General features: G+C 35.8%; 1 protein-coding gene across 1 annotated transcript; it reads left to right on the forward strand.

Annotated features, from left to right (window-relative positions):
• Window positions 1-887: 887 nt before the first annotated feature.
• On the forward strand, window positions 888-5,200 carry LOC118048804 (NADH dehydrogenase [ubiquinone] flavoprotein 1, mitochondrial). Its single transcript, XM_035058622.2, has 3 exons — window positions 888-1,111; window positions 2,231-3,704; window positions 4,927-5,200. Exons 1-2 carry the CDS (start codon window positions 1,109-1,111, stop codon window positions 3,689-3,691), a joined length of 1,464 nt encoding a protein of 487 aa, XP_034914513.1. The 5' UTR covers window positions 888-1,108; the 3' UTR covers window positions 3,692-3,704; window positions 4,927-5,200.
• The last annotated feature ends 8,786 nt before the right edge of the window (window positions 5,201-13,986 follow it).

The following is a 13,986-nucleotide window of genomic DNA, read 5'->3' on the forward strand; positions in this document are numbered from 1 at the left end:
GTGGGATTCGTTTCGCATGTTAGCTATCATAGCTTCCGTGACTTTGATTCTAGCTATAATTAATAAAATGGATAGGCTAATAAAAATATTATATATATATTTTTTTTTTATTATTTATAATTAAACAAGGCCAAAGGTCCTCAAAATAACAAGAATTGCCTTTTAAACATTTTTTAAAGCTAAAAGCAATAACATGATTTATTTACGCTTGTATCCTAGAAATACTTGAAGACAACGTTCAAAGCCAAACTCTCTAGGATCAATACCTGGAAAAATTAATAAATTCTTTTCAAAAGAACCTGATCAAAGAGATGTCCACCCTTGATATCATCGAGGAAGGAATTTTAGTTTTAGTTGAGACACGAATTGACTTAAATATTTTTTAACTGTCAAATAAAAAAATAGTTAGAGCTAAGAAATCAAATTAAAATAAACAAAAAGTAAAAAGAGAAAACGAGGAAAGAAATGAAGAAGCCAACGTCTATAAGATGAAATAATTTCGGTTGGTGGTAAAGAAAATACGGAAAAAATATTATTTATAATTTAAGTTTTTAATGTGTTAAAATGAGGCCTTAATTACCTGGGCTTGGATCCAAACTATTTTGGGATAAAAGGTAACTGAGCCTGGGCTTATGTTTCGAACAAAACTCGAGCTTTGCAGACAGTGATTCGGACCCAGGTCGAATCCCAAAAGCTAGGCAGATTACAAACGATCCAAGAAACAGAACCGTCTAGTTTGGCGACTATTTAGGCCGTAGTTTGTGTTTTTTAAATTAAAGATTTTAAATTATTTTAATATATTAATATCAAAAAATTAATTTTTAAATAAAAAATTTATTTTAATATATTTTTAAAATTAACATCTCACGCAACCCATAACAAACACCACCTTGCAGTCACAGACTCACAGCGGTCGGGTGTCTCTGCTACGTGTTACCCGTGGTCATCACAAGCACCCCATTAAGATCGAAAATCATAGCCGTCCATCTTGCATACTTAGCGACAGTCGGATTTCGATATATATTCTCTTAATAGTCCATTTCTCATCTGGACTTGTTGCAGCTGAATCGACTCGAATCATCAAAGCTTACCTGCCACATTTCTTGCCATGGTATTAAGCTCTCGCTGTCCTCTTTTTTTTTCCTTCTTAAATTCATTTCTCACCGTCCTAGGGTTTCACTTAATCTTTCTGATTTTTTTTCTTAATTACAGTAGATAATCATGTTTCAGCGGACTGTATGAACGATTATCGAACGCATGTTTGTGTTAGATCCAGTTTTTTTTTTTTTTAAAAAAAGCTTTAATTAAAGCTTACTAAGGATATTCTGTGATAATTTGTTTTTGAGTGCGTGTTTAGCGTTTAGTTAATTGTGTTATTTGTACGTCTTAGTCAAAATTTCAAGAATTTTGTAAAACGGAATTGCTGAATTCATGATCCTGGCCGAAATTTATGCTGCCTTTGGAAGTTAAGTTTTGGTTGTGTTTGTGGTAGAATTTGTAGTTTTTGGTTTTTGCCGGCCTTTTTTTGGATGAAATGTTACTGGCCTTGTTGTAGCTCTGGAATGGGCATCGACCTGGGTTTGACTGGTATATTTGAGTTATATTATTGGACTGGCGTGTTTAAATCTATCATATTTCGTTGATGATGGTTTTGCATCTGTACTCGTTAGAGCGCACAAGTTCTGTGTTTGTTTTTGTTGTTTGTTAGAAGCTTTAATTAAAGCTTATCAGGGCTATTCTGTGATAAACTGTTTTTGAGTGTGTGCTTAGTGTTTTGGTAATTCTCTGTTAGTCTAAATTTCAAGAATTTTGTAAAATGAAATTACTGAATTCATGATCTTGAAAAAAATTTATGCTGCTTTTGAAAGTTAAATTTTGCTTGTGTTTGTGGTAGAATTTGTTAATTTTGGATGAAATTTTACCTGCCTTTTTCTTTTGGATGAAATGTTACTGGCCTTTCCTTGTTGTTCTGGAATGGACATCAGCCCGGGTTTGACTGGTATATTTGAGCTCTATTCTTGGACTGGCGTATTTAGATTTATCATATTTCATTGATGACGGTTTTTCAGCTGTACTTGTTAGTTTGCACAAGTTCTATGTTTGTTTTGTTCTGAATCTCGAGTTCTTAAGAAATGTACTGGACAGGGATGTTAAATTTCGTATTTGAATGAACCTGTGAACTTCATAATGCTATGGCATATCCTAATATATATATATTTGTTTTGCATAGGCACCCATTAGGGGTATATTTTCTTTGCAAAGAACAGCTTTGGTGCGTCAAAGTGAGAGGTTGGGAGTTGGCTTCAGGTCATTCAGTACCCAAGCTCCAACAAATGCTGGTGCTCCTCAGCCTCAGCCTCCGCCACCTCCCCCACCTCCAGAGAAAACTCATTTTGGAGGCCTCAAAGATGAGGACCGAATTTTTACTAACGTGTATGGATTGCATGACCCTTTCCTCAAAGGTGCCATGAAACGGGGTGACTGGTATAGAACTAAGGACTTGGTGCTCAAAGGTACTGACTGGATTGTTAATGAAGTTAAGAAGTCTGGCCTCCGAGGACGAGGTGGTGCTGGTTTCCCATCTGGTCTCAAATGGTCATTTATGCCAAAAACATCTGATGGTCGCCCTTCCTATCTTGTCGTCAATGCTGATGAAAGTGAACCTGGAACCTGCAAAGACAGGGAAATCATGCGGCATGATCCACACAAGCTCTTAGAGGGATGCTTGATTGCTGGGGTAGGAATGAGAGCTTCTGCTGCATATATCTACATTAGGGGTGAATACGTGAATGAACGAATAAATCTGGAAAGGGCCAGAAAAGAAGCTTATGAAGCTGGGCTGTTGGGCAAGAATGCATGTGGATCTGGTTATGATTTTGATGTCCATATCCACTACGGTGCTGGTGCTTATATTTGTGGTGAAGAGACGGCGCTTTTGGAAAGCCTTGAAGGAAAACAAGGGAAACCAAGATTGAAGCCTCCTTTCCCAGCTAATGCTGGGCTGTATGGTTGCCCCACCACTGTTACAAATGTGGAAACAGTGGCTGTCTCTCCCACCATTTTAAGGCGTGGTCCAGAGTGGTTTGCAAGTTTTGGCCGAAAGAACAACTCCGGGACAAAATTATTTTGCGTGTCAGGTCATGTGAACAAGCCTTGCACAGTTGAAGAGGAGATGAGCATACCACTGAAGGAGTTAATAGAGAGGCACTGTGGAGGTGTACGAGGTGGATGGGACAATTTACTTGCTGTGATACCAGGGGGTTCTTCTGTCCCACTGCTTCCCAAGCACATATGTGATGACGTGCTAATGGATTATGATGCACTTAAAGCTGTCACATCAGGATTGGGGACTGCAGCGGTGATTGTGATGGATAAATCTACTGATGTCGTGGATGCAATTGCAAGGCTGTCTTACTTCTACAAGCATGAGAGCTGTGGACAGTGCACCCCATGCAGGGAGGGAACAGGATGGCTTTGGATGATCATGGAAAGGTTGAAGGTTGGGAATGCAAAGTTGGAAGAGATAGATATGCTTCAGGAGGTGACCAAACAGATTGAAGGCCACACCATCTGTGCATTGGGTGATGCTGCAGCTTGGCCTGTACAGGGTCTCATAAGGCATTTTAGGCCAGAGCTTGAGAGAAGGATTAAGGAGCGTGCAGAAAGGGAATTGCTGGAGGCTGCTGCTTAAGAATTTTATACAGGTTTCTACTTACATCTTATTCTTCTCAAGTAGACTTTAAAAAGAAAATATACTATGATGTCCTATATGGTCAGTTAATGTACATGGGTTGTTGTGATTATTTGCACAAAGTTAGGAGTGTCGTGGATAAAAGCTCATAAAGTTTGGGCAGATTGATGGTCAAGGTTTTGCTTGTTTATTCAAATTAGGCAGTAATTTCCCACCAGAAAAAAAAAAAAAAAAACAAAAACAAAAAAGAAAAGAAAAGAAGCTTGATTTATGCTCGGCATGTTGGAAGGTGATCACTACAATGCTGTCTCGTTTTCCTGTTTGGAGGATGTTATAACTGTTTTTATTCTTGAAGAAGAACAACCGAAATAGGGAAGGCATGCCAGAAATGAAGGAAAGGAAATTTTTTCTTAACAGCCTCTTGCACTATGTATAGGATTTTTTTTTCCTTTAAGGGGATTGGGGGGAAGAGGGGAATAAACCATTCAATCTTTATCGGAACCTTTTACTAAGAGGATTGGAGGGTTTTTCACTGTGATAAATTCCCACCAACTAGTACAAAACCTTGACAACCCATTTATGCATTGATAAGGAAGGAAGTATAAGGGTTACCATCAATAACAATAATGGACGATGCATTTTGTATTATAAGGGGAAAACACAGGATAACAATGCAGAAATAGTGTTTGAGGATTATCAAGAGCTACTGACCTTTTTAAAGGAATCCAAGGTGGATTTGTCAGTGAAGTAGATACTCTATATACTTTTGCCTAAAATAGTACCTATATGCATATGCATCAACACATGTTCTGTTTCAGGTGATGTTTGTTGCAGCAATAAATTTCAACAGCATTAGAATATGTGGCATATAATTTTTGGAAGAACAACTTTCCAAGACATCTGATTACAACTCTGCAGGATGAATGCCCTTAAACATAAGGATCTTGATACATTTTTTAATTTGTTTTCTCAATTTTGTCCTTTCTAGCACCTGAAAGATAAAATCATCGAGAGGCTAAATAATTTTGGGTTGTGTAGTCTGATAGTGAAAAACATCCAGCACTACATCGAGTAGACCCACCCAGGCATTACAAGCACGCTTTTTGGGAGGTGGAGAATGCATTTAGATACTGACTTGTTTTCTAGGTTTCTCTTTAGCTATTTCTAATTCTAAGTGCTATGAATTTCCAAGGTTTTTTACCCGAGCTATAATGAGTTTTCTTTCTTCTGTGTAGGGAATGCTTAATTGGTGAACATGAAATAAATGAAGAAACTACCGAAATATTGTGGGTGGTTAGTGACCTAAAGGCACCAGCAGTCCTGTTAGTTTTTTTTCTTTTTCAAAGCTGTATCAACTGAGATTCACTGTCCCATAGAGATTATGATTCTTCTGGGAAGGATAATTCGATGTTTGCTCATGTGCTTTTAACATGTCTTTGGACACTTGTGGAAAATGCTGTCAATAATCCGTGTTTCATTTATAGTACTTTCATTTATTGATTATCATCACCACTCGATCTCTTTTCTTTATTTAGCAGTCTCTCGTCTGGGCTGTTTAGTTAATGGCCAGAGGAGTGCCAATGGTGGTGATTGCAGCGGAGGAGGAGGTGGTGAAGACTTGATTCCCTTTTCTGATATTTTTTCGCCATCTTGTTCATTTGTCGAGCCAATAAACAGTACGAGGGGGTTATCTTGCAACTACTACCATTCAAAACGTGATATGTTAATTGCTAGGAGATATATTTTACGGTACAAATGATTTCCTGGACGTCAAAGATTTGATGCACAAGGAAGATGTTCTCGAGTATTACTCAAAGGAAACGATCATGGGGTCGTTCGAGAAGAGACCGTCCGGTTGGTTCTCTCTATTACCCGATCTACTTCAAGTTCTTTAACTTGAACATCCACCACCACCAAGTATCTAGATTTCCATTGCCCTCTTTTTATATATATATATGTGTGTGTGTGTGTGTGTCTAGATAGATATAGAAGTTGAATGCTTGTTTATATAATTTTTTATTTATTTAGAAATATATTAAAATAATATTTTTTATTTTTAATATAACCATATCAAATCAATTTAAAAAAATATATAAAAAATTAATTTTAAATAAAAAAAAAATCAAATTTTAACCACTCTGTTTCTTAACTATAAGCAATTCCAGCGGAAAGAGTAGGTGGGGCCTCCAGAGTGTTGTACAACACGAGACCCCATGTATTTAAACCAATGGTCATAACAACAAGCTTGTTTATAGACAATATCTATAGGCTATAGCCATGCTTATACCAAGGAAGCCCCAACCCCATAACTGATAACTGTGTACCGGTTAATGGTTATTGTTAGCGCACTTCCACCAAAGATGTTGGATTAGCCATGTCTTCAACAATGGCCATGGCGGAGGCGAAGCTAGAATAATTTTTTAGGGGGACTATCCCCCCCCCACAAATAACTTACTACAATTCTAGAAGAATCTTTGTTTCGAAAAAGGGAGGAGCTTAGGATAATTTTTTAGGAGGGTTAAAACTAATATAATAAAATATAATTTTTTTTTCTAACTTACCATACATAAGTTGTAAACACAAAATGACTATATAATTTAGTTTTGTGTAAATAACTTGCTACAAATATAGAATAACCTGAAGTGTCTAAAAATAAATATCAAATTGAATTAAAACTATAAAATTAGTTTCATCTTCATAAAAGTATCCATCACTTTAATTTTATTGGTATTTATTCTTATCAAATATGAACAACAATACAAGATTTATAAGAAATATTAATTAAAACGAAACATTATTTATATTTGATAAATTTTTTAAAATAAAATAAAATAATAAAAAAATATTTTTACATATTTATTTGAATTGTGCTTGCCTATTCTTTCATGAAATCAATTATCATATTTAGTGTGAATCTTCCATCAAATTCTTTTTCTATATAAACAACAAGATAATCTGAAAAAAAAAACATCATTTATTTAATTGTAAAATTTTATTTTAACAATCTTCATTGATGAAAAAACTTGTTCAGTAATTAACATCAAAACAAAGATGAGTCAAAATAAACCAAATTAATCTATCAAGTAATAGATAAATAGTTAATTTTTCAATTTCTACCAATCCTTGCATAAATCAATAATCAATGACAAATTTTTTTACCTCTTGTTGGGTGTGTCAAGCACATAATGTTGCAACTAGACTCTCGTAGGTATTTTTAGAATCCAAAGCTATGTTCAACATAAAAATCTTGATCACTTGCTCATAAAATCTATTATTTAACTTACACTTGTTAACAATAGTAGCTGTAAATATATTAATTTAAAATAATACTAAATTATTATTGATTTTTTTTTTATGGCAACATCATTCATCAAAAAGTTAAAAAATCAAAATATCATAAATTTTTAAGAGCAAAAATTTAAATTAAATGTCAATCAAAATCTGAAAAATTAATCTATTTATCAAAAAGTTAAAAATTAATCTAGAAATAAATATCTACAATTATCTGAAAGTAAATCTGTATAAAGTTTAGAGAAAAATACCTTAGATTTTAAAATGTAGCATTTTAATCACCAACCCATCATTAAAGTACAATCAATTCTCATAAAAATAACCACAAAGTCAACTTCAAAGTTCAAATTCACACTCCACGCAAAACACATCATTCTATATGGTAGAATAATACACGCAAAAATCACATCTGGTAAATCAAGGTGGCAGAATTACAAGTCATCACTTAAACTACTTCTTCCTTAAAAATTGAAAATTTCTGTTTTTTTTCTTCATGTTAAGTTTCCTACTCTACAATTATTAAGTTTTCATATTACAACAAATTAAAATTCACAAAATGGAAATTTTGAAAGAACATTATATATCAAGCAAAACCCACAAATTGAATTCAATTACTAATTAGACATCAAAATTTGCTTCAAAGGAATAAACGAAAGACCAAAATGAATGCAGATGACGATAACAACAAATTAGTTTTATTTATTTGCTCAATTTCATAGAAAAATTTAAGCCTTTACATTTCGGGCCCTCACTAGCCCTCTGGTTCTTCCTGGCCATTGCTGGTGTGGAAACAAGGTCTTTATCATGATAAATTTTTAGAGAATAATATAAATTATATCCTGAGATCTTATTTAATAGTTTAAACTTTTAGGTTAAAATGGTTTTTTGACATGATATCAGAACTTTGATGATCAAGCGATCACGAGTTCGAATCTTACCATCCTTATTTATTTGATAAAAAAAATTAAACACAAAATAATATAAATCTATGTAAATTTCAAACTTAAAAAGCTTTACCTTGACTCACGAACGAAAGACAATGAAGTTATCAACATTAGCATGCAGTAAGAGCTCACTGTTGGTAAAGAGTGACAGGTAGAACATAATGGCTAGAGGTACGAACCGCCACATGGTCAAAAGGTTGAGCGAGTCATGCTCTAGAAACTTGCACCATCCACAAACAGGTACACCTGCAACGCTAGTGAAATACTGTAATGCAGTTAGTGCCCACTTGTTGATGATTGAGAGCAGGGATGCTGAGATGCAATATCCAACAGCTACAGCATAGATGGATGTTTGCTTGAGAAAGCCAGTATACCATGTTGCTGGGATTTCATCTGCAGGAGAGGGTGTTTTTTTTTGGAACTTAGCATAGCTAAAACAAAAAATTTATAGAAATAAATATAGTTTGTAAAATATTTTTAAAAATAGCACAGTTAATAAATTTATATATATATATATATATATATATATATGTGTGTGTGTGTGTGTGTGTGTGTGTGTGAGACTCGTGAGTAGAAAATATTATACCCGACTCTCTTGAATTGTTAAATGACTGTAAAAAATTACAATAAGGAAGCAAAGAGAAATTACAAAAAAAAAAAAATAGACTTTAGAAATACTCTAAACTTTAATAATAACACCACTCTATCATAAAAAAGGATTTTAATGAGATAAATTCAATAACATCAAAAAATATCATTAACAGTGATTGGAGTGGATCATACAAGTAGTCTAAAGACAAATAAACTCCTTCACCTTTAAAAAACTCGTGTGATTCACTCTGTTTTTTGTTAGTGATTTTTTTTTTGTTGGATTCATTTTGTAAGGTTTTTTTTTTTTAAATACTGATAATTTTATAATCAGAGTTTTGGTTTCTTTATTATAATTCTGATATACTTTCAAAAGAAAAAATTTCATTGTAATTTTTTACAGCTATTTAACAATTTAAAAGTCACGTATGACTCTTCCGACTCACAACTCCACTGTGTTACTTTCCTTACATATTTTTTAAACTGTTATTTTTCAATTTCTTTTAGCTGTGGCAAAAAAAAGGATCCTATACCTTTCTGTTTCTCTTCAGCTTTAGGATTCTCCACGTCAGCAGACATCTGAGAGAAAACTGTTAGTTTAGAAATCATAAAGTTAGTTTAGAAATTTTTATCCCAAAGACAGTCACGTGTCCACAAGACAAAAAAAAAAATATTAAATTTTTTTTTTCGCCTATCTTTGCTCATTAGCATATATTTATTTTAAGAAAATAATAAAATAACATATTTTAAAAAAATGTTGATGAAATAATATAATTTGTAAATGTTATGATTAAAAAAATATAAAATTCAAACTCGTCATTATTTAAAAATACAACATTTTAAAAAAATTGTCAAATAAACTGCATAAATTATAATGAGAAAAGAGAATAGATAAAAAAAAAAAGTAATAAAGAAAGGTACATCTTCAATTAACAGAGATGCCCTGAGTTATTTTTAATTAGTGCACTCCTATTCTCTAATTGCCCCATTTTATTTCTCTGCTCCAAGATCTCTTACTTAAATGCACTTCGATTAGGGCTCAAGCGCATATTTTTTGGAGGATTCGTATAGAAACAACATATTTGATTACCAGACAAGAGCGCCATATACTCTCTCTCTTGGCGAAAAAGCTTTACCAGCACAACTACTTTTCTAGATATGCAGGAAGAACCATTGTTAGCCACATAGTAAAAAACAAAAAACATACTCGAATAGAACTAAACCGAGACCAGTCTCCCCCTGCCTGGTGGAACTCAGCTTCTTCTTGACTACCTATGTAAGCAAGCAGCTCTTCCTGCCTCATTAAAGCTTCACATCGAGCCTGCTCGGGAAGCATAAGAGATTTAAGCCATCACACAACTTAAGATAAGACTCCCCATGATAACATGCAATAGATGCAAAACAGAAGCAAGAGATGAAACAAAAAAAATGCATGGAATGCTTTGGAGAAGGGGAAAATAACCAAAAAGCAATATGAACAAGACTCCTCTCCCACCTTAAGCATAATAACTAGAATTCACTTCTATATGAACTCCATATATCTATGTCCTCATCACCATCACCAGATTTCAGTGGATCATGGTGGTCTTCAGAAACATTCTTTTCCTGATCTTCCTCAACTCCTACATCCTCATCCTGCTTGGGTTTTGTCATTTCATCCTGCAAGCACATCTATACATATCAGCAGTGATTTTTATATGTGAATATTGGCATGTGTGTGTATTTTTCAAAGGTAAAATCTGAGCCTGCAACCCTCCCCCTTCCTACTGGTGCCACTACTACAGATTAGATTACTGCAACTAAGCAGCAAGGGAAACAAAGGACGAGCCAATGAAAGACATAGTTCTAATTGTAAGAACAGTGATCGTGACCATCTAAGAAAAAGTCACCGAAGGCCATATCCAGGACCCACAGTTGGGCTTCCCTCAACTTCTAAATCAAGTGAAGATAAAGTTCTCACACTGGTACTATCCTATTATGCCTGTATCTCTGTATTGTGCGAAAACATTTAGAAAGCTGGATCCACTCTTCCATTTTTAGCAGGTAAGTCAAGCTCTTCAAAATTTATTGTAAGATATTATGTAACAGAAAACTATAACCCAAACAAAACCATATGATCGTTTCCATGTGTGTGTTTGCAGGTGGGACCTATTATCTTATAGTTGCAAACAACACAACATGCATACACACAGTAACTCCATGATAGAACACCTAGGCCATCTCAGAACTATCTTCACCATCCTACAGACTAACCTGCTGTATACCAAGTCCAATAAGTGTGTATTTTGCAGCTCCCAAGTTGAATATCTAGGCCATGTCATATCAGCAGCAGGAGTGTTGACTAATCCCTATAAGATCAAGGCCATCCTGAATTGGCCTCTCTCTGGCAACATTAAACAACTAAGGGGATTTTTGGGTCTCACTAGATACTATAGGAGGTTTGTTAAGGGTTATGGCATCATTTGCAAACCCTTAACACAGCTGTTAAAAAAGGATGCCTACAGATGGAACGAAAAAGCCACCTCAGCCTCCAATCAACTGAAATTCGTGATGACTCAACCTCCAGTCCTGGCATTGCCAGACCTCACTCAACAATTTATCATCGAGATAGACGCTAGTAGCAAAGGCATGTGGGCAGTTCTCATGCAAGCAGGCCACCTAATTGCTTTCATTAGTAAAGCATTTGGGGTTAAACAACAACCACTTTCCACCTATGAAAGGGAACTCCTTGCTATCCTCCTAGCAGTTACTAAATAGCGACATTACTTATGGGGTCAACACTTTATTATACGTACTGACCATATTAGTCTCAAATATCTGTTGGAACAAAAGGTGACTTGCCCATCACAACATGTGTGGCTCGCCAAACTCCTGGGGTTCGACTATGAGATCGAGTTCAAAAAGGAAAAGGACAATGTGGTTGTTGATGCCCTCTCAAAGGTGTCATGTGGAACTCTCAGTACCATGGCAGTCTCTTCCCTATCCACTACACTCTTGGAGGCTATCAAACAATCTTGGCAAAGTGATAAGGCGGTGTAGCTTCTCATTCAGGAACTCAACCAACAGCCTACCTCTCATCCTCACTACTCATGGGTCAACCAGCTCCTATGCAGGAAGGGTAAGTTAGTGGTAGGCCAACACGAACCTCTTCAAACTCAGATCATTTCCATATATCATGATTCAGCTGCCGGGGGCCATTCAGGCACTATTGTTACAGTCAAACGAGTGGCCAATGGGTTTTATTGGAAGGGCCAGCAAAAGCATGTTCGACAATATATCAGAGAATGCCCCATTTGCCAACAAACCAAGTCTGAAAATATACGTACTCCTGGCCTGCTACAACCCCTCCTTATTCCTACAAATCCTTTCATTGATATTAGTATGGATTTCGTGGAGGGGCTCCCTAAATCTGAAGACAATGAGGTTATATTTGTGGTTGTGGACAGATTTAGCAAGTATGCCCACTTCATGACTATTCCCTACCCCTATACTGCCTGTTCTATAGCTTGAGTGTTCCTCGATAATGTCTACAAATTGCATGGATTTCCAACCACCATTGTTAGTGATAGGGACACTGTTTTTCTCAGTCTTTTCTGGAAGGAGTTATTTGCTAGACAAGGCATCAAATTGTGTTACTCTACAGCCTATCACCCCCAATCCGATGGCCAGACGGAGGTGGTCAACAAGTGTCTTGAAAACTACCTCCGCTGCATGACAGATACTTCTCCCACATATTGGGTTCAGTGGCTTTCCCTAGCCGAATGGTGTTACAACACCAACTACCATACAGCTACCAAATCCACCCCCTATGAAATTCTCTACGGCTACCCTCCCCCTTTACACGTTCTCTATGTTCTAAAAGACTCCCTTGTAGACACCGTGGACAGTTTCTTATGCAAAAGAGAACAGATTCTACATACAGTTAAACGCAACTTACAGCATGCTCAGCATAGGATGATTCAACTTGCAAACAAACACAGAAGTAAAAGATAATTTGCTATTGATGATTTAGTCTACCTCAAACTACAACCCTATCGATAAAAAACTCTAGGCCATAGAAATTCTCAAAAATTAGCTTCAAAATACTATAGACCATATGAAGTCTGAGCAAGAATCGGTACAGTGGCTTACAAATTGCAGTTACCTACCTCTGCCTCCATCCACCCTGTGTTTCATGTGTCACTTCTGAAGAAGAAGGTTGGCAATCGGGTTGTCCACACCACATTACCTGCTTTGCCATCAAAACCTCTTCTTCTTCCACAAGCTATTTTGGAACGCAGGAGGGTCAAGAAAAATCTACAGGCAGCCACTGAACTCTTCATTCATTGGGCTGGTCTCACCCTTGCAGAAGCCACCTGGGAGTTTGCTGATGAGATTGCCTTTTCGTTTTTCCCAATTTGACCTTGAGGACAAGGTGCAATTGTTATAGGCCAATAATTAGCTATAGGTATACACGCGGGGGGGGATTCAAATTAGTCGATTGTAAAACGGTGCGTTACGAATAAGTCACTAAAGTCTTAAACGGTGTGTTTTAGAGTTTATATTTCTATTACAAAATTAGTTACCATCACGTGGAAAGAGAAGAAGCACGAGCCGGTTGTTAGGTTCCACTGTAAATATAATAGCATTCTGTTACAACAGAGGCAGGCATAAAAATAATATTGAATCAGTTCCTTTCTTACAGTCAATTCTTCCCACGCATTCTCTGTGTCCACCATTATTCCTTCTTCTTACACTTTCCTCACCTGCTTCTTCTCCTCCTCCCACCCTGCTTCGTATAGTATCCATTGACAACTTGTGCTCTATATCTTGACAACCAAGTAATTGCTCCACATATCTGCTACTATTCCATTGTTACAAGTCCATCATTGCAGGGCTTGTGCATTTAATCTCACCCTGTTACTCCTGGATTATATAGCTGTAGGACCCATATCATTGTTGCTTGCAACAATATAATAAAAATACAGGTTAAAAACATATATATAAAAAAACATCTTGGAAAAATATAAAAATTATTTTCCTTTCTCCACTTGATAAAAACGCAGTATTTGAACACAAAGTTCTTTTTTCTTATGCCTTTTTCTGTTTTTATTGGAAAAATGGAGTATTTAGGGTATGTTCGGTTCTCTTTCATTAAGCATTTTCCTAATATTCCAGAAACGGCACAACTCAGCTGACAGTATTAATAGCCGCAAAGGAAAAGATGTAATAATATGAGCTATTTGATGATCCCATAAGGAGAATCCTTTATTAATGCTTAAACCGGCTGGATTTCTGTAATATTGTGTTAAAAGTCCCCCAACAGATATATTTTGGATGTTTAATCATTTCAAACTCCTTTTCCTCCTCCCCCTCTGTACCAAACGAGTCTGTGCCACTCTGCATTTTTGCATTCAGCACCAAGTCAATACATACCAATTACCAAGCTGGAGAAAATTGATACATTATGATTGAGATAAATGAAGCTCCATA

This window comes from Populus alba, chromosome 10 (genome assembly GCF_005239225.2).
Source record: "Populus alba chromosome 10, ASM523922v2, whole genome shotgun sequence".
Classification (NCBI taxonomy): Eukaryota; Viridiplantae; Streptophyta; class Magnoliopsida; order Malpighiales; family Salicaceae; genus Populus; species Populus alba.